General features: G+C 46.5%; 1 protein-coding gene across 4 annotated transcripts in view; it reads right to left on the reverse strand.

Moving 5' to 3' along the window:
* NCAM1 (neural cell adhesion molecule 1) overlaps positions 1–21,058 on the reverse strand; it is a 202,941-nt gene that overhangs the window by 63,021 nt on the left and 118,862 nt on the right. For all 4 annotated transcript variants that reach the window (XM_061551025.1, XM_061551028.1, XM_061551026.1 and 1 more), the window contains exons 2-5: positions 12,029–12,106; positions 7,861–8,067; positions 812–955; positions 62–199 (exon numbers count right to left, since the gene is read on the reverse strand). In XM_061551025.1, the coding sequence (XP_061407009.1) occupies positions 62–199; positions 812–955; positions 7,861–8,067; positions 12,029–12,106 (567 nt within the window). The remainder of the gene's footprint in view (positions 1–61; positions 200–811; positions 956–7,860; positions 8,068–12,028; positions 12,107–21,058) is intronic.

Here is a 21,058-nt window from a genome sequence, read left to right on the forward strand (position 1 = left end):
AAATTGTTGTTGCAGGAAATACAATCCCAAGCCGCCCCCCTTCTCCCCCGCCGGCGCTCACCGTTGACGAGCACGCGGATATCGCGGTAGTCGATCTCGCCTCGCGCCAGGATGCGCCCCTCGCAGCGGTAGACTCCTTCGTCGCTCTTGCGGATGCCGCGGATTTGAAGGTAGTTGTTGGAGAGCAGCGAGAAGCGAGCTGAGCAACGCACGCACACACCGCGGCCCCCCCGGGGTCAGAGGGCGATTCACACACGGCGAGATGTTGACCACCTCGCCCGGTATATAGCAGGTCGTGGGTTCGATCCCGACGCTGACAATGCTTGTACATTTGGAGTTTGAATGTTCTCCCTGTGGTTGCGTGGATTTTTCTCCAGATCCTCCGAGTTTTTCCCTCCGCATTTAGAATCAACATCGCGCGTTTGGAGAGTATTTGGCCGCTATAAATTCCCACGTGATAAGCCACTTCGTTGGGCTACCATTTGTGGCCAGGTCACCGAGTATCGAGACTCTGTATTGGGAGGGTCCTTGCCTTGGTTTTTGCACGAGGGAGAGATGTCGCTACTGTGTCATCCCAAACCAAGTCATTTACAGGACCATTTTCAGCATTGAGATGTTTGGGAAGGAATAGAAAAACCCAAAGGAAACCCAAACAGAACCACGGGGAGAACATTCGAAATCAACGTAGAAAGTGACCAGAGTCAGGATTCAAACCCAGGGATTTTTTGCTCCGTAGGACAAGTGTTACTACCACTGCGCCACTCTGGCGGCCACGATGATGAGACATGGGTGCGTGCCGCGTGCCGCTCACCGTCCTTCTTCATCATGACGTTGCGCTCGTTGAATTTCCACATGACGGCGGGCTCAGGAGAGCTGATCACATGACACTCGACGATGGCGTCATCTCCCTCCTTGAACTCCTGTGGCGAGCGAGCCTCCTTGAAGGTCACCCTCTCTGTGAGCACGTGCACAAAGACACAGATCCCACCACCCCCGTATAGCCTCAGCAGACATTTTGTGGCAAGTGCTGTCAGCGAGTAGCACCTACGAAGGCCGGCATGTCACACGATAGGGATGCGTAGGCAGTACCACGCTCGGCTGCTTTTGTCTCCTCAGTGGTGACATTTACACACCGCACCAGGTACTTATTTGAGACCTAGGGAAGGCCTAGAACCGGTTCAAATAAATCATTACTGGCGTTAGCCATAAGCGGGAATCGAACTCGAGTCGCCGGGTTCGTAGGGCATCATGCTGACTGCTTCATGCACACACACAAACAGCGACGCACAAGCGTGCATTATTCACTGTCTGGGCCAGCGCAGACACAATGGAAAAAAAAATATCTTTAAAAAAAAACTATGATTTTCCACCCCTCATGCAACCTTTAACACCGTGGGGACAGGTGCCGTTGGTGAGAGCCTATTTAAGGCAGCACGGAGCGTGAGGGTGTGGTGTGGTCATCACGTCAGCTCAGGCTGCCTTTGCCTCCCAAAGTTCTGGGTTCACGACGTTCACACACTGCCCCGAGGTGCCGATTCGAATATCGCTCATCACTCGTGGAGGCTGTCAAGGGAGATCACAGCAGGTTACTGGGTTCATGACACAGCGCACTAACCCTTTGCGTTACCGCACCCTGTACAAAGACAAACACAAAGATCCCCCGTAGAGCCTTAACAGACTGTTGGGGCAAGTGCTGTTAGCGAGCACTTATGAAGGCCGGCACGGCACACGAGGGGTGGTTGGCCAGCACCACGCCCGGCCGCTTTTGTATCCCTAGTGCCAATGTTTACACATCACACCAGGTACTCATTTGAGGCTGTCGACCTAGGGGAGGCCCAAGAGCAGTTCAAATAATTGTCACTGATTTTGGCCGTGCATGGGTCGCCAGATTCGTAGTGCAGTGCGCTGACCGTTACACAACCACTCCCCACACACAACAACAACAACCGCCATCGCCACTAAGTGGCGGTGACATCACCACGACGCTTGTGCCAGGCTATGTGCATGTTGAGGCCACGTGAAGTGTCGATCGCCTGCTGGCACGAGGTCACGGGACAGACCCAGGTACCACGGGTCGGCTGACTAAAATGAGTGGCTGATGCACCACCTGTGCCTCCTACTGTGCCAACTTTCTGTGCTTTATCCACCTGGCGCTCCGCTCGTTGTTGTGAGTGTCGCTCCTCTGCCCTCTGTTGTTGTTGGATTGCGACTGCCTCCAACTGCCCAGTAGTATCCTTCACGAGCCTCCTCCACAGAGGCCGATCTCCATCTCTAACCCATGGCCAGCCAGTTTATCCCCCTTGATCTGGCCAAACAAAAGCTGTTTAGGCATGCGGTGGCTGGACAGGCGGGCTATATGACCCAGCCAACACTGCCTTGCCTGCCGGAGGAGCTCACCGATGAGACTTTGCCAGATATTTCAAGGATTTGTGAGCTCCTCACACAATCCAGTCTGGCTAAACCCAGGATGGATCGTAGGCAGGCCAGCCTAAATGTTTCTAACTGGCGAAGATGTTCAATTAGGGGGGGGTCCACATTCCGCAAGCGTAGAGAAGGGAGGGATTGACTGTTGCCGAGAAGACCTGAAGCTTCGTGTGGAGCGACAGACCAGGTAGCTTCCACACAGCGTTACGCAGCTGATGAAAAATATTGCCGCTCGACTGATTCGGAGTGAGACCTCTGCTGTCAAACCGGAGCCGGTCATGAGCACACTGCCCAGGTATGGGAAACTCTCCACTCTCCCCACACACAAAGAAAGAGAAAAGAACCCCCGTATAGCCTTTAACAGACTGTTGGGGCAAGTGCTGTTAGCGAGCACATATGAAGGCCGGAACGGTACACGAGGGGGTGGGTGGCCAGCACCACGCCCAACCGCATTTGTCTCCCTTGTGGCGATGTTTACACACCGCACCAGGTACTCATTTGAGGCTGAGTCGACCTAGGGGAGGCCCGGGACCGGTTCAGATAATCGTCACTGGTGCTGGCCGTGAGTGGGAATCGAACTCTTGTCGCCGGGTTCATAGCGCAGTGCGCTAACTGCTGCACTATCGCTCCCCACACACGCACACGCACACAAAGACACATGTACAAACACACAGACACACACGCACACACGTGCAGATTTACGAGTGCACCAAGGTGCTCTTCCTATAAGCGGACGACAGTTGCGGCGCTGTTTCACGCTTCTCTCTAGACCACGGATAACAAGCTCAAAAGAACTGCTGAAATATTAATGCTAAATTAATAATTTCAGCATCATTAAATTTTTATAATTCAGATATCTTTAGGGCCATGGGTCGTCCGTGAATTGGCAGCATTGTTTTCCATCAGCCAACGTTGGGAATGACTGATGTAGTTTGCGGTCATCATCATCATCATCATCACTGCTATATCCATCAATTGCTTAACGTCTTCTGAACCAGGAATAAATCACAATTTGTGTTTAGCCTTCATACAATAATTCGTTTTCTTTGACCACCTCTTCATCTGTTTTCCCTTCTTTCTTCACTGCCTTGCCATGTATAGTTGTATGTATCAACCACCTTCACCTCCTTACAGAAATGCCTTCTGCAAAGGTTTACTCTTCATTACCGTGGGCAATAAGACTGGCATTGTGGATATCTATTTGTTTTTCAAACGCATAACTTTCTCCCTGTCCCTTCTTGCTATGTAATGAAGCATGGCATCTATTAATTAATGACGCCAGGGTCCTTTTGCAAAAGGGAGTTACGATCTCAGAGGACTCTCATCATGTTGTCTATTAAAGAAAATATACCAACGTATAAAACTATCAGCTTCACCAATCTTCACCATCTACCTACTCACATACCCAAAACCCTACCTAACCCATGTATCCAACATCCCTACCCTACCTCCCTACCTACAAAACACTCCTAACATTCTTGTGTACCCACCTATGTCTACTTACCTGTCCACCTAAATTCCCGACCTATATACATACTGGTCTATAAATATGCCCACCTCTCTACAAACATACCGACCTACCCACATTTATATAAACATACATATGTAAAACAACTGCATACATATCTTAACCATTTACAAACCTACACACCTAGAAATGTAAAAAAACATATATACTTATGGTTAACTCAGCCTGATGCACATTACAATTCAAGGACATAAAAAATAACAGTCCTCACATTAGTGGCCATCATAAACATTTATGAACACGAAAATGATATGCGACTCCCGTTTTGACAACCGCTTGGAGCAACTTCCGAGGGGTATTGCAAACTTCACCTCTGACCTCGAAACCCCCAATGCCAGGCTCCCTGGCTCAAAACTGTGGCCTTCAAAACAAAACAACAAAACATCTCGAGATTTGCCAAATTGTTCGGGAGATATTGTCAGCGCAGGGAGTAAGGCAACGGTTAGGTCTCCGTCGCACTCTGACCTTGCTCCCGCAGCAGATGGGGGGGAAAGCAATCCCACGCGATATATTTGTGGCCACGGACGATGCCGAGCATTCGGTCGAGATTGGCGGTGGAAGCCGTTTTTTTTCCCCTCTCTTTTAAAAGAGAAGCCACGACGGCAAAAAAAAAACCGAGGATGATTTTGAGACACGCGGCCGCGATGAGCGGGTTTCCCCGCCCAGAACATCGGCCGGCACCGAGGCAGAAGGGGAAACAATCAAAGCACATCGCCACTTCCTTGTCTGCGCTCGGCTGTTTCTCTTGCACTCCCGATTGCAAAGTTTCAGACTTACTGGACACAGTTCTCAGCTGTTAGGGAATGAGTTAATTCATCGACAGGCAAAGTGATGAGCTAGAAACTGAAAGGGAAAGGGGTCGGCCTGGCAATTGAGTATTTGGTTGCTTTACATTTCAACGTGAGAAGCCACTTCGCCGAGCGATCAATTGTGGCCAGGTGACTTCTAAAAAAAGAGCTATATCGCTTAGTGGGCCTTACCTGGGAAAATTAAATCGTTTAATCGTTTATAGTTGCATTGCCTGCTCACACCACTGCTGGCGGGGAAGGCCTTCAAACGAGAAGAAGCTCGAGAAAGCCGCTCTCTCACATGAGGTGACTTTGGTCTACTCTTCCACGCTGACAAGACATCTCGTAGCAGCTAGGAGCACCCGACACTGAACCCCCAGCACACCTGATTTGCCGATTGAGTCGCTGGTGCGGTACCGATTAGAGCTATTTTGGTAGACAGAGGAGGTGAGGCTGGTTGAAGGGGCCCCGGGAGATTTGAGAGTCTTGCCCATTGGTGGACATACGTACGGGGCGCTTAATATCGTTTGTGAGGAGGATTCATTGACTTCCAAGGGCGTGTGAGTAGTTTTTGTCCATCCTATCTATCTTCCACCCCGCTTTAATTCACTTCATTGACATTCACATGAAAGAGTGAATTTAAAACCACGAATGTCCAATGTGAGGGACTTCTTCCTCGTTTGCTTCTTACGTGAAAAGAGTCCACTGCTTAAAATGTTTTTTTTTTTTCCGGCAGTGAGTCATTGCGTGTGTCACTGATTATGATTGCAATGCACCACTCTAATGTACAAATTTCACTGCATTTCCCCAATGTTTTCATTCAAAAGTAAATCGATGAAATGAAGGCGGTACACTACCGGCGTACGATAGTTCATGACCATCGATTCGTCCACCGAATGACTCACCGAAATATTCAAAGTGACCTAACGGCATCAGTTTCAAAACAATTCAAGAAGTAATAAGTATAACCCGTAAAAACAAAGCTTTTCACTATAAATCCTTTATATGCGTGGCGGCTAGAGTCCTCTAGTCCTCTGGCTTGAGATGGCTGCCACCTATGGGTCAGATGATTGTCTGCCAGTATTAAGCAATTGGTAATTAAATATTTAATTTGTTTTCCCTAAACAGTGTAAAATTTTGGAAAAAAACTTTTCACGAACATTAATTGTCTCGCACAACGAGTCTGTGTGCAAAATGTCAGCTCGATTGGATCACGGGAAGTGGGTTAAAAAACGACCGAAAGATTTGCACGGTCGTAAGCAAGCAAGCAAGCACGCAAGCACGCAAGCACGCAAGCAAGCAAGCAAGCGAACTTAATATAAAGGATTTAAAAATTGGAAATAACCTTGGAGATCAAATAATAATAATAATATTCGTACAGTTCTGCGACTTACGCGAACCAAATTGTTAATAGCTATTTCAGAATCGAAATAGCGAGAGCAAATGACTCCCACCGCGATGGCCCAGTTTCATTTATTCAAAGTAATTACGCACGATGAGGCATCTCTCATGCGGGCGAAGCAGCAGTGGCGTTCATGTCACTGTCAATTGATCCAGAGGCCACGGATGTTCAATTGTGTCTTGTGAGACGTTACCGCTCGTCGCTAGAAAACAACAACAAAACCACGCATAATCATGCTCAAGGTAGCACACTGCTGTATTATTTAATAAGGTAAGTACACCGCCCTCCCCCCCCCTGTATAGTCTACATAGACTGTTGAGGCAAGTGCTGTTAGTGAGCACCTATTAAGACCAGCACAGCGTACGGAGGAGGTGGTGTGAGCAACACCACGCTCATTCGCCTTCATCTCCCCCGCACTGGTGAAAGTGTCCAGTTGGGGGGGGAGGGCGTGCCCCCCCCCCCCCGCAAACTCGGCCCATGCATCACCGCTGATGGCTGAGACTCAAACTCAATTTGACAGGTTCTCAGCGTCAGCCTCTGCGCTAACCGCTGCGCTGGGCACTGCACCAATGGAAAGCGCTCCGAGCAGATAGATTAATTCCTGCGGGCACCAGGCTGGCGGTGGCCCCTGAGCACGGGTTGAAGGTTCTCCTTGGGGTCGGGGTGTTTGTGAACACAGGCCAAAAGAGGGTGGTAAATTTCACCTTAGGCTACATATTATTATCGTGATTTGCGTTATGCTTTTTGAACCAGGAATGTCTCACTGAATCTCAACACTCTTGTTCAGGACATTCCTGAATACGTTTTCAAAGTAGGGGGGCCACTGATGTGATTTCCAATCGAGTAATTCTCCAGATAATATTCCAGGAAGGCCTCGCCCAGTCTCACGAACCATTTTAGCAGGGTCCTGCCGTCGCAGCGGGGGGGTGGGTGATGGTTTGCTATGGATCATGACACCCGCAGGCGCACAATGGCCCACTCTCGCGATAACGATGTCATGGGATGTTATGGACATCTGTGAAAAAGAGCTTCACAGCTCATAAGATTCCTCCTGCAGTATAAATAAAGATTCCGATTCAACGTCCACTGCGAAGCAGACGGCGCATGGAACATTTACCGTTCACGCACACCACAGAATTAAGCTGTGCCATTTGATTGAGGGGCTGTGTGTTTTCTTGGTGTGGTTTTGTTGGTTGTGTTTCCTTGCCCAAGCTGGATAAAGCAGATATATATAATTGATGTATTTATTAGTCATTGATTCATATTTAGAGACTTGATTACCTTTGTCTCCATGTCGCACTACTGTCATGTTTTTGTATCATTTGCTGTTGTAACCTAACTGATCTGCCCACACCCCCATACCAACAATCTGTAAAAAATATCTTTACAGCTCATCGGATTCCTCCTCCTCCTCCAGCAGTCTAAATCAAGATCCTGATTCTTCTGAAACCAGGGGCTGCGGTTGCCAGATTTTAACCGCGAAACAACCACAGAACAACCACCAAACAACCGCGGAACAACCTCGGAACAACCGCGGAAAAAGCACAAGAAAACCGTTGAACAACCACAGAACAACCACAAAACAACTGCAGAACAACCACAAAACAACCACACAACAACCGCAGAACAACCGTGGAACAACCACAAAACAACCGCAAAACAACCATGGTGGGACACGCGCCAGCGGCGAACGCCCGCGGGGGGCGGCGCTCACTCACGGTAGATGCTGACGATCACGGTGCCCTCGCCGGTGGTGCCGTCGGTAGCGGAGGCGACGCACTTGTAGACACCGGCGTCGTCGACGGTCACGCGGTAGATGGTGAGCGCCACCTCGTTTTCCTGCCTCGACACCGACACGCGGTCGCTGCTCTCGATGGCCACGCCGCGCGGGTCGAACCACGCGATGCTCGCGACGTCACCGCTCACTGCCGGTGGCGGGGACGAGGGTGGGAGAGAGACGGACGGGGGTTGGGGGGGCAGGCGCGGAGATTAGAGACGGGGGTTCTTCCTCTTTTTCTTGTTGTCGTGCGGCTGATGCAGATGCAGAGCAGCGACTACGAATTCACATTCAGGCGGTCGAGCCAGACAGCCGCGTCAGGAGCAGTGGAGGATTATCGATGCAAGGTGTGCAAGGAGGGAAACGGAGTTGTACGCTGAAAGAAAGGATGGACAGGCGGGCATGCAGGTGTGTACGCAGTCAGCTGGGCAGCCGGGAAAAAGCTATATAGATGGACAGACAAGCAGAGAGAGGTGGAGGGACAGATGAGCAGGTGGTAGGTAAGGCAGTCAAACAGGCAGGCAGGAAGACCAACGGCAAGACAAATAAGTAGACAGACAGGCGGGCATACAGGTAGGCAGGTAAACAGACAAATGAAGAGATGGACAGATGGTTGAACACGCGGGTAGGTAAGGTAGTCAAACAGACGGGTGTACATGCAGGCAGAAATGTCTGTGAAACGAGTAAGCACGAAGATGTTTGCCTGACTACATTGCCAGTGTATTTTGTCTTGTACCGCCGTGGAATTTAAAGTGGGCATATTAGCTGTTTTGTTGTGGACAATTAACAAGCCATTGGAATGGACATGTAGAACTTGGCATTGCATTTACTGTAAAAAAAAAACATGGAAAATACATTATATTGAGTCAGTCTGTTAGCGATACTTCGCATCCAATTTGATCATTACAATGTGACGAAGGCCCCGCTTATGGAAAATAAAAAATGGCTTCTCTTCATCTTTGACCCAGGGGCAGCAGCGATTACGAGGCACCTCGCTCCGACTGGCACGCGTGCGCAATTAGCGACGGGGCCTACGCCTCGCGCCGCGCGGTTTAAGCGGCACACTTACACACCTTCGCGAGGTGAGCGCGCTTCTCAAGAACAATGCCACATAATCGCCGACGCGCACACGCGAGAGTCAAGCGGCGCCTGCAACAGTTTAACCTCTCGTATGTCACGCACTGTCAAAGTCAAGCGCAGGGGGCATCTGAATCGGTTAAATCTAAGTGGCCCGTGTTTATATCGAAACGGACACTAAATAACAACGTCTAAGTGAGTTTCCATTACATATGATGGCCCACTTAAACCTGAAATAATGCGCTCGCAAACACACACTAAATCTTTGGAGGGGGCCATTACTGTTCGTGCTAAGCAACGTCCAAATTCATAGTCAGATAAACCAAGGTCGAATGTGCAGCGGTGAGACGTGTTGCCAAATTTAATGGGCTCTGCGGCTCGCACTCAATCTGGAGCCGTAGATATGCTCCTCCTCTGTCATTGCCAAGGCCATGGCAGAGGAAATTAGGTTTGGTTAATGCGTCGGTTCGTGCATACTGCGGATGAGCCCAACGTGAGCATATCCATTCCCACTGAAGAATCATTAATGGGACGGACCAATCGCAACGCATCGAGGGCATAGAGGGCCAGGTGACCTTTCATGTTCTGATGGAAATAAAAAATATTTTTAAATTGCTTCTACCAAAATTAGTTTTAAGCACATTTAAAATAGCCTTGATGTTTGGTTCGGCTATAAATAGTGATAACGACCTTGAAATAAATTGTGCAGACCTTCTTTTGTATTGACTGCATGCATGCCACAATTATTTTAGTCTGAATTTATCTAGGAAAGGCCCAAACCAGGTTCAGGTATGAATTGCCACTGGTACTTGTGCATGGCCACAAATTATAATTAGGCCTCTAGGTTTGTGCTGTGGTGTGCTGGCCGCCACAGCATCACTGCCCACACGTACAAACGCACAACGACAAAGCTCCCCCGTGTAGCCTTAACAGATTGTTGGGGAAAGTGCTGTTAGCGAGCACCTATCAAGGCCGTTACGGGACACTAGGGGATTGGTGGCCAACACCACGCCCGGCCGCCTTTATCTCCCTAGTGACAATATTTACAGACGGCACCAGGTACTCATTTGAGGCTAAGTCGACCTAGGGGAGGCCCAGGACCGGTTCAGATATTCATCACTGGTGTTGGCCATCAGCGGGAATCGAACTCGGGTCACCGGGTTCATAGCGCAGTGCACTGACCGTGACACAACCGCTCCCCACAAACGCACATTACGCACACACGCACACACGATATGCCATTAGTCATTCCCTACGAATCCGTTTCACTTAGCAAGTTTCCATATTTTCCAACAGTGGTATTTTGCTAAATGAAAACATTTTAAAAATCTATAAATCTGATATTGGCAACAAGCCAGACTTAATAAGGTAATTAAATAATTTTATGTGCAGGGCTTGTACTGTGTATAAATTACACTAATACATTCAAAGAAACTTTAACAAGAAGAGAGTAATCCAGTTTTTTTGTTATGCTTAAGCCAGACACCTTCATTAAGCTTCCCAAAACTTCTTACCAGGTTTCCTTAATGTCCCTTTCAGCAACATATTCATCGCACATTACTTTCAGTACATATAAGACAATTCAATGGCCATAAAAAAAAGCCACGGGATGCTATTTTTCATGGCGAGTGGCGGTCGCCTTTTTCCCTTGAAGGCTGGCTGCCAATCAGTCAGATGATTTAAGCACCGCGTCAGAACGTAGTGGTCACTGCGGAGACTTTTTGATTTATAGCCGAATGTGTATTAATGATGAGAGGAACGCTGCACACACCCACCGTCTCCCCCCCCCGCCCCCCCATGGCCTTATTAAAGACTCTTGAAGTCAAATGACAAGCAGAGGTTAGGGTCCTATTTAATTACACCCTCCATCACATTCAGCAGGCTTCAAGGCCCCATGTTGAGAAGATAAATACACGAAATGACTTTTCCGCGCATTATTATCGCCATCATCATCATCACCACCACCACCGTCATTGCGATTCCTCTCGAGCTGTCTTAGGAAATGTCCATTTGGAGCAATACAAATTCAAGGTCACTCTTTAGTTTAGTTCATATTTTGGGTGCGCAACGTGGGAAAATAGTCGTGGTGCAGTTGGTGCAACGAACTTGGCAACCTGGGTTTGATACCCAGCTATGGTTCGCATCAATGTACATTAATAGGAAATTTTTAATGCTTCATTCCAGTATGATCAGTGGCAGTGAATTCAAATGCAAGTACGTGGATGTACGTGTGTGTACCTCACAAAAACGTATGTTTGTGAGTGTACTTGAGGGGAACGGTAGTGTAGTGGTTAGCGCGCTGCGCTACGAACCCGGCCACTCGAGTTTGATTCCCGCTCATGACCAACACCAGTGACGATTATCTGAACCAGTCCTGGGCCTCCTTTAGGCCGACTCAGCCTAACATGAGTACCTGGTGCAGTGTGTAAACATCGCCATTGGGGAGACAAAGGCGGCCGGGCGTGCTGCTGGCCACCCACCCCCTTGTGTGCCATTCCGGTCTTCATAGGTACTCGCTAAAAGCACTTGCCCCAACAGTCTGGTCAGGCTATAAGGGTAATCTTTGTGTTTGTACTTGCGCACATTTCTTTGTAAAGCCACATCTACTAACAAACTAGAGGGCCCTTTAGTCGACTGGAATACTGATACTCATAAAACTGCTATCACAATTATACTAAACATTTTCAACACGTCCCTTCTATAATCACATTATTATTTTTTTTGCATTTTGCTTTGAATAATTCAAGCACGAGTGAGTTAAACATAATCTGCTGATATTAAGTTTCCAGAATCTGCTGGTGTCTGAATTTAATCATCATGGTAAAAACCAGGGCAATATAGCGAAGAACTCCCTACAAAGGTATATTCATGCTCGAGATTTCAATTGCACCGTTTCAAATGTCCACGGATTCGTGCCACGTGCAAAGAAATCGACGGCGTTCATTCCACCGATATGGGATTTTTCGGGCTTGGCACTGCTACCAGCTACACCGTCGGTGGTCAAGGTTCAGGAATGCAACCCCGCGACTTACCGGTGCACATGAAAAACTTGGAGTCGGCAACACTGATCTCTCCCACCGAGGGCGAGATGACCACGGAGAGAGGAGCACCTGTGATGGTATGAGCGGACGAGGGAAGGGATCGGGGAAGCGTTCATTGAGGGGGAGATGGCAAAAATAGAGAAGGGTCGGGGAGGATATAAGAAAGAAAGCATTGAGTGTCACGGATCATAAAGATCACGTAAATATCATCACAAACACAACGAAACAAATGAACTCGAAATTGCAGGGTGAGCCTGATGGTCTGAGAGTAATTGTTTTATTATGCGACTTCACGCACACTTTAGTCATTGCGAGGGATATTTATATTTTTTTGCATGCTGATTGGTTGCAAATTTTTCATGACATCTGGAAAAGTGTAACTTTAGCCCAAGGCAAACGTTTGCATAAAACAAACGATGGAGGCAATGCAGGGGAAAATAATCCATTAACTCGATATCGGTCAATTACATAACAGTATTAAAAAATATAACTTTTTTTATGTCACGAGTATAAAGCAATTTCCAGATGCACAATAACTTGACTCAATTGCCTATCATTCAACCAGGAGACAGCCCGATGGGATATGTTAACTTTCGACGTTTACAATTAGTTTGCATTGTTACGTAATATCTTTCGTCCACATTTAATCCCGACTGCGCTATCCGTATCGTGCCTTCAGCCGGGCGGGGGGGGGGGTTTATTCGCAACTCTCACGGAGCGGTGCATCATCGGTCATGTTTGCAAAGAACAGCCTCCGGATAAATACATTTCACACACAACATGGGAGTGGTGTGTGCTTTCGCATGCATCCTGCTACAGAGAAAAATGTTCATTAAAAGGGCATTAAAATCGATGCTAAATTTTCAAATTGGCGGGGGGAGGAAAAACATTTTACGTCATGAGCCACGATCGGACTGAGTATGTCAACCCTTGTTGTTAAGAATCGCATTTCACCACAAGTGGCTGAAACTGCAGGATCGAGCCTGAATCTCATCAGCATCGCCAGCTCGTTGCTCTGACCCTGATCCACCTGACCAACCGCACACAAGAGGTGGCCGCTTTCCTAACAATCACCTTGCTTGCATTTTGAAACTTTACGTAACTTTGGCTGTGCCAGAGCACGGCGTGGCCGACATTCACAAACGCTCTCTGTGAGCTCCTCAGAGAAATGAACGAATGATCGATGACTTGTGAGCCATGCAGGTGCATTTGCTTTTATCTGAAGGCTATCTTGAGCAACTTTAGCATAACTGTTGCTGGCAATCAGCACCGCTAGCGGTTTTGGCACAATTTATTTTCTTTTAGTAAAAAAAAAATTGTTGTTCAAATCTGGACACACGTGACCTCTGGTCCCACGAGTGAGCAACCGGGGATGGCGATTTCCAATCAGTTCACAGACAGAGGTCACACGACTATCCTGGGTTGTAAGTTCTATTGACAAGCCATTCTTCTAGATTTGAAGCTTTCGTGACTGCAAGGATTCATATTCTTAGGTTATTTCGGTAAAGTCACGTAGGTAAAAAATTAAAATTAATAAAAGTAAAATAAATATAAAATAAAAATCACGACGTTTCGGAGGCAACACAAGCTTCCGTCTTCACAGCACGATAGCTGTATCACTTGATACAGCTATCGTGCTGTGACGGTTCCACCTGAAGACGGAAGATTGTGTTGCCTCCGAAACGTTGTGATTTTTATTTTATTTTTATTTTACTTTTATTAATTTTAATTTTTTACCTACGTGACTCTACCGAAAAAACCTAAGAATATGAAGCCATTCTTCATCAAGCACAAGTTTCAACACACATTGTTTTCGTTGGCACGACAGAACTCCAATCACTCTGTGCAACCGCCTTCACCAAGTTGCCACAGCTGCTCGTGGTAAAATGTTGTTTTCCGGCGATGAATTTTTCCATAAAATGTCCCCCTAATGTGTTACGGCCTAGAGGCTGCAAAACTGGAGTACGTGATTTAGCAGCGTTGGCAGGTGACGGACTCATCTGACCGTGGCTGGTAACTGGTGCGTGCTGCTGTTTATGTGTGCGCGGTGTCTACGCGTCATAAAGCACCAGGGTTGAGCGCGCTTGCAGGACCCCCATCGTTCACGGGACCCTGGTAAACGTCACTAAAAGTGCCTTAGAGCCGCTGCTTTTGCACACAAACATGAGTGCGTTTAAATGCATCTTTAACGACCGTTATTTACTCGAAACCGCTCGACTATTTCGGCAAAGACTTTTGTTTTTTACTGCTGTGGTTTAATGCTCTTTGAAATTACATAAAGGAGTGTAATTAAATGAAATTTAACTAAGGTTTCTTTATAAAATATTGGGCATTGCAAAGTATACCGATCTTTAGCCAGCTGTCAATTATGCTTTATTTTACAGATCATCCTGAACGAGCAGTGGCATTGGTCCTTTCTTCTGAAGGCATTTGCACTTGAATACAGCGCTAAACGCAACCTTTAGACAACAGAATATCTTACACTGTTCACATATCTTTACGGGGCATGCGACGGCTGCATAATCAATTAGCATTGTGGTTTCAAATGTATATGTGGCTTTTTGTTTTTATCTTCCTTTATTTTTATGCCAGGGATGGGTAACTCCATGTCATGTGGGATTGGACATGCAATGTTTCCCTTCCCTGCTGCAACCTGCAAACTTATCTGAATTTTCAGCCTCAAATACAATTTCACAGGCCGTGTTGGCAGAGACACAAACTGAAAATGCAATGGCACGACTGTCATCATTAGCTTACATTGTACGTTGATCTTATTTTGCACCGAACATAGCCAACCGTGATAATCGGAGGTGCGGTATCGATAACAAGCAAACTTTCTCTATCAAATGCCCAACAAAACCTCAAAAATCTGCTTTTCTTGTTTTAATCCCAGGTCTCTCTAGGAAAATGTATATTTTCAATGGCGAATGAGGTCTTGTCATCCGAACACGTCACTGTACGTAATAGAATGTAATGTAAAGCAGGTGAGGTGCATTAATAAAACTAGCACTCGCCAATTCACTCGCAGTTTCTTGCTTACCGGCGGACAGTTGCCTCCTTATTATAATTATGTTTCGTTTAATATCATGTCCTCATCCATGCAAACTGCATCTCACTATCGCTGAGGAACCACAGCCAAGCTGGATGGTAGCAGCCAGGGCAGTGATAGGCGCCGCCAGTGACGTTTTGCTGCCAATTACAGCGTCCACTCAAATTGTAAATGCCTCGGCTTTGCTCTTGAACACACCGGTGGTGCTGGAGTCTTAACGCATTGGCACATCTTGTTCAAGCGACAAACCTTGATAATTGCTTGCTTGTCGGGTGGAGGTGGGTGTACGACACACTCATATTCACGCGATCTAACCCACGTTTTTTTAAATCATGAATAATATTGGTCGCGTAAGCCTACGTGTTGAATCAAGGGGAATGTACAACTGACATTCTGGGCATTGGGCCTTTTGAACAAAGAAAGAGACGATAATAGAGATGGATTGTAATAGTTAAGGAAACATTTGTAAGAAATTGTGTGTTACCTATAACGATTCGTTTGTTTAATGTTTTATGTTTCCTAATGTGCTAATTGCCCTCTACACACACACTGCTGTTTATACAAATGTTACCATCTGTCCAAGACCACATTGTCATTGTTCATGCAGCTACAATTCATTTCTGAATATGGTATATAAAAAAATAACATGTACAAGGTTGCATGGATCAGATAGAGTAACGTTTATTTATTTATATATCAGATTGCCATAATTGTTCAAATTAATTCTGGAACATGTCTGAATGAACCAGCTTAGTCTTGCAGTCAGTGACAAAACATGTAATTTCAGCAGAAAACTTGCAATCCCAGTCTCTGGAATTTAAATTTCAAGCTACACATCATTAAAAAATAAAACACTGGCTTTTTGTGCCTTACGAGAGTCAAGGCTAATGTATAAACGCATCTGGCAGTCGCCAAAAGTACCAGGACATTTTTTTATTATTATTATTTTTATTATTTTTTGTTCCTGAATAAATTTAGTTTTGAATAAGAAGTTACAAAAGCCTCCTCTTAAGCCAACTACAATGATTATTAATGGAGCAACTCTACCAACTTGTAAAACATCAAACGTTGGACAAAACAGCATGGGTTGTGAAGTGCCTGCCCAATATTTCCATTCCTGACACGTGGCCCATCGTTCGCCCATATCACCATGGGGCAATTCTAACAAACTCTATCTCATATGCTTGGTTCTTGAATCCCTGCAGTCACGAAAGCTTTAAATCGAAATTCCATCTCGTTGGCCAAATGTGCTTTAAGAATGGAAATTAAAAACAGGCCGTCGTGTAAATTGTGGCCATGCCAACCCAAACTACAGACCAGAGAGTAAACCACCGTTGTCTCTGCTCCTTCACAGGAGGCAAAGCAGATCTATGCGAAGTCTCGCCTAAAACACCCTCGTGGCGAAAAGGCCTCCACGTTGGCAATTATAGCTCCTGACCATATTGCCATCGGACGCAAGAAGAGAATAGCCATTGGCCTGCTCGATAAAAAAAACACTGCAAATCCATTCCCACGTAACACTGCAAAAACCTGGTCTCACGAGTTGAGAAACGCCGCTCTGACATTCGGTATAATCCCCACACGATACACAATTTTACACCACAGGCAAAGCGACGTCTGATGAGCAAAATTAGAGCAGATCAGTCTGCATAATGCGACTTCAATGAAATTTGACATTCCACTTTCATTGCTTAATCTCATTTTACATTTGCAAGGCCCGTCCACGAGACATGATCTCATTGTTCCCAGAAACGTGTCTCGGCACGTCGCCTCGGCACCACGGGCTGCCGTAGACACACACGGAAACGTTATACTGGGGGAAAAAAAGAATTCCCTGGCTGCGAGTTATTTATTTAAAGTTCGTTTCCGTAAAAATCTGAAACGAATGTGGAAGCTGCCTCCCGTTGAATGGCATGTAAGAAACGCCTCTGCAGAACTGTTAACTCTGCAAAAACCGTGTCCCAGTTATATCCAGTGCCAAAACATGCTTTCCGCACATGTGTTTCTCTTTAATGCGGACAAAGAGTTTTATTTCCATAATTCGAGCTACCCCCACCCACCACTTCCTTTGTGTCGCACATGCGTATTTGACAGCCAAGCATGAAGAGCAGCGCACGGCTACAGTGCCTAACAGGGCACTCGCCATTGAGTTGGGTTACGGATAATTGATCAGAAGTACCAGACGTTGTACAATATCCCGAGTAATTTCCAAACAGAAATATTACGCAGCGTTGTGAACTGTAGTGGAGATGGTAACCTCGATGTGACAACAACATTGGTGGGAAGTGACCCTTGCACACTTTACTGGTACCCGCAACCGTAAATTTGAAAAAAAAATCCTAAAGAAATAAAATGTTAACACGTCTTTTTTTTCTGGTGGAGGCTAGAGATCACAATGAATGACTGCAAAAAAAAAAGATGTGTGGGACTACCGAGCAATGCCCTACCAGCAATGCCCTGGTGGAGCATTGTGGGTAATAAAGAACAATAAGGTAGCGTAAATGAGCGTGAAACGATCACCAGAGACAAAGAAGATATGCAAACAAACTGAAATAAAAACAAGTTACAGCCATTTTGCAAATCTACAAGCGGATAAAGGCTGCCCTATGCCACGCTGGTCATGCAATTGTGCAACTAAAAACATGGTACGGAAACGATCAAAAAAAGCATTCAAAATGACAAATATCATTTAACTTCCTTACGCGTTGGATTGTGTGCGGTTTTCGAAATTTGCGTGAACCTGACACAATGTGTTCGTCGGTGATAAAATCGTAATGCGATTCTGCAAGGCTGCTCGTTGTGGCTGCAGGACACGGGATTGCACGAGACATTTGTTTTATAAATAAACGTGCAATAGGCGTCCGCTTGACTCGGCACAGTGAGTGAACGCGCGAGCACCTCCGAGGTTGTGGTTCCAAGCCCAGACAAGCGAAAAAATCAACACTGGGCACAAAGTCCGGGAGGATTTGCATGTGCAGCATTAATTATGATTTACGGGGTCGCGGAGACAAAGACCCTACACGTATAGTCTTCCCGCACCTACGATTAGCGCGGTTGGCTACATGCGGTGCGAAAGAAGTTCAACATACACAGAGTGATGGGGCAAGTGTCGTTAGCGAGCACCTATCATGGCCCACGTGGTGCACAAAGTGGCTGGGGTGAACGTCACCACCCCCAGCCGCCTTTGTCTCCCCAGTGCTGATGACGAAACATTGCACCCGGTACTCATTTACTGCTGAGTAGACCCAGGGGAAACCGAGATCAGGTTTGGATATCGCTCGCCACTAACGCCAGCCGTGGCCAGGAATTGAACTTATCTAGGCAAACTTTTGGCCAGTATCAAAATGATTAATTAAAATAATAACCTCTACCCTTCCCGGCAATTAAACAGGTGTCACGATGTTCAAACACCAACTCGAAACATTTCGCAAGGCATCGAGTCTGCGTTAACCACACGCACTTGTGGCAAAACGTGCAAACAAACATGCTCTGATGATTCTAGATTTGAAGTTTTCGTGACTGCACGGATGCATACTCTTTTTTTCTTCCCGGTAAAGTCACGTAGGTAAAAAATGTAAATAAATTAACCCACGACGTTTCGGAAGCAACACAAGCCTCCGTCATCAGGTGTAACCGCTCCAGTAAAATTGCTGTAGCAAACGTCGTGAGTTAATTTATTTTATTTTCTTACCTACATGACTTTACCGGAAAAAAAAAGAAAGAGTACGCTCTGATGATGTTGCGTAAGCATTGCATTTGACACGATACTGACCTACACCAGCCACAGGCTTCTGGCCTTGTCCCACCAGTGTTGGACCAGAGAACGCCAAACGGCGAACAGTACAAAGTCAATGCAAGTATCAAGGTGTGAATTGTTCGAGTTGAGCAGTTGTATCTATGGTACCTTTGAGCCAGCACTTTTCGCCTTTTGGCGTTCTCTGGTCTACCACTGACGAGACAAAGGGATTGAAATTCGTCCGCTGGGGTTCCCAAATGTAATGCGCTAACCACCCTGCCACCGCCCTCTCCGGCATGAACACACATCGTGGTTCAGGCTGGCCTAGCCTCCGACGGGATGGTAATGCCAGTAGCATACCCACCGGACTGTGTCTTTATCGTGTTCGTGTTTACACGCCACGCCGTAAGCTCAATCAGGGCTGAGCCAACCAACGGAAGGATCTACAACAGGGGCCATACAAAATGATCAACTTAAAAATTAGCCCGTTATATTTGGTCAAACATTTAATTAACTCACCCCTAATGTGATGGCTGGAACTGTTTCTCTTTGGCGAGGCGTGTGATGTTAGCAGGTATTGATGATGTTGCTACTCGCAACTGCTTTTCCAGGTTTGCTCCTAGATTTATTGAATTTCGAGTCCCGCCTGCGCTTGCCTTGGCAGGGCCAGACCAAATGATTTCGAGGGCCTCATACGGCCCGTGGGCCGTACGTTCCCCACCCCTGATCTACAACGAGGGTCAGGCACAACATTCCCACTGTTGTCATCATATCCAGCAATAGCACTCCGGTGTTACTGGGTTTGGCTACTGCCCTCCACGCAAATACGCACACAAGGGTAAGATTCCCTTGTTCACGCTTCCAGCCTGTCAAGACAAGTTCTCTCTGACAGTGCCTGTTCAGGCTGGTCATTCAAATTAAGATGTGTATAAAGATGAAATAATAAATTAAATAATAGCATACGACGTTTCGATTGCAACACAAGCAATCATCGTCAGGTATAGATTTTTGTTGCTATTTCATTTATACCTGATGATGATTGCTTGTGTTGCAATCGAAACGTCGTATGCTATTATTTAATTTATTATTTTATCTTTATACGTGACTTTACCGAAAGAACCAAAGAGTGTCTCCACGTCCATTGCTGATACGGTACTATCAATTACTAATTTGAGGCTATGCTGACCCAATGGCAACTCAGGCTTGGTTGTGCATTCGACGCAAGCTATATTGACTTCATGATCACCGTCGCGTTAGCGTGAGATTGATTTGCGACGGATGTCCACGAGCTGCTCTTGCGTTTCAACTCCAAAGTCCCATGCACTCTGCCCTGGCAAACACTTCGACCACATTCACCATTTGCCGGAGACTCTGCATAGTCAATGAATGCCACAAAGTTCCTCAAGCAGCAAATCAATAGTCGGGGTAGGGTCCAGTATCTTCGTAGAATAATCATTGTAAACGTGCCCTCTAAGTGATACAGAATCAGCAAGGAGCATAAACCATCACGCGAACTCCGGTCATCCTCGCAGCAGCTTTTGGCGAGCCCATCGAACAAAGATGCGCTCCTGCAGCCATCTAGGATGCTCTCCCTTACGAAATTAGGAAGCCACTGGAGCTATGCACTTTTAAATGTAGGTTACAAACGAACCTCTTTTGGACTGCTTGTTGTGTTTAGTTTGCTGTCCTTCCAGCGCACACTTCTGATTAGAACGTCTGGCTACGAGCAGTGCGAAAGACGTTCAACATATAGTAATAGGTTTTTAACCTTTCAACTGGTACAAAAACTGACACCTTTATACAAGGAATCATGTTTGCAATAGCACTCCGGTGTTACTGGGTTTGGCTACTGCAGAAACAACTCAGAGTTGTTTATTTTTGTTTGCATTTTGACTGCTTGTGTTGTGGTTATTGCAAACATGATCCCTTGTATAAAGGTGTCAGTTTTTGTACCAGTTGAAAGGGTTAAAACTTATTACTATATTTTGGCACTGTTAAAGGAGGTCTCATAACGTTCAACATACATACAGCAGGTGGTGCAAGATCTGAAGTGTGCTCTGAGACATGGCTGGATTAGATATGCGTAGCGGTGATGATGATGATGATGATGGGCTGAGTCGACTCCGAATGGGATTTACAATTTTACGAGCCCAAGTGCCGGTACCGGTCCGTGGCCTGTTAGGAACCGGGCCACACAGCAGGAGGTGAGCAGTGAGTCCGCGCGTGGAACCCGCCC

The sequence above is a fragment of the Lethenteron reissneri genome, chromosome 13 (genome assembly GCF_015708825.2).
Source record: "Lethenteron reissneri isolate LAM-NWPU_2019-01 chromosome 13, ASM1570882v1, whole genome shotgun sequence".
NCBI lineage: Eukaryota > Metazoa > Chordata > Hyperoartia > Petromyzontiformes > Petromyzontidae > Lethenteron > Lethenteron reissneri.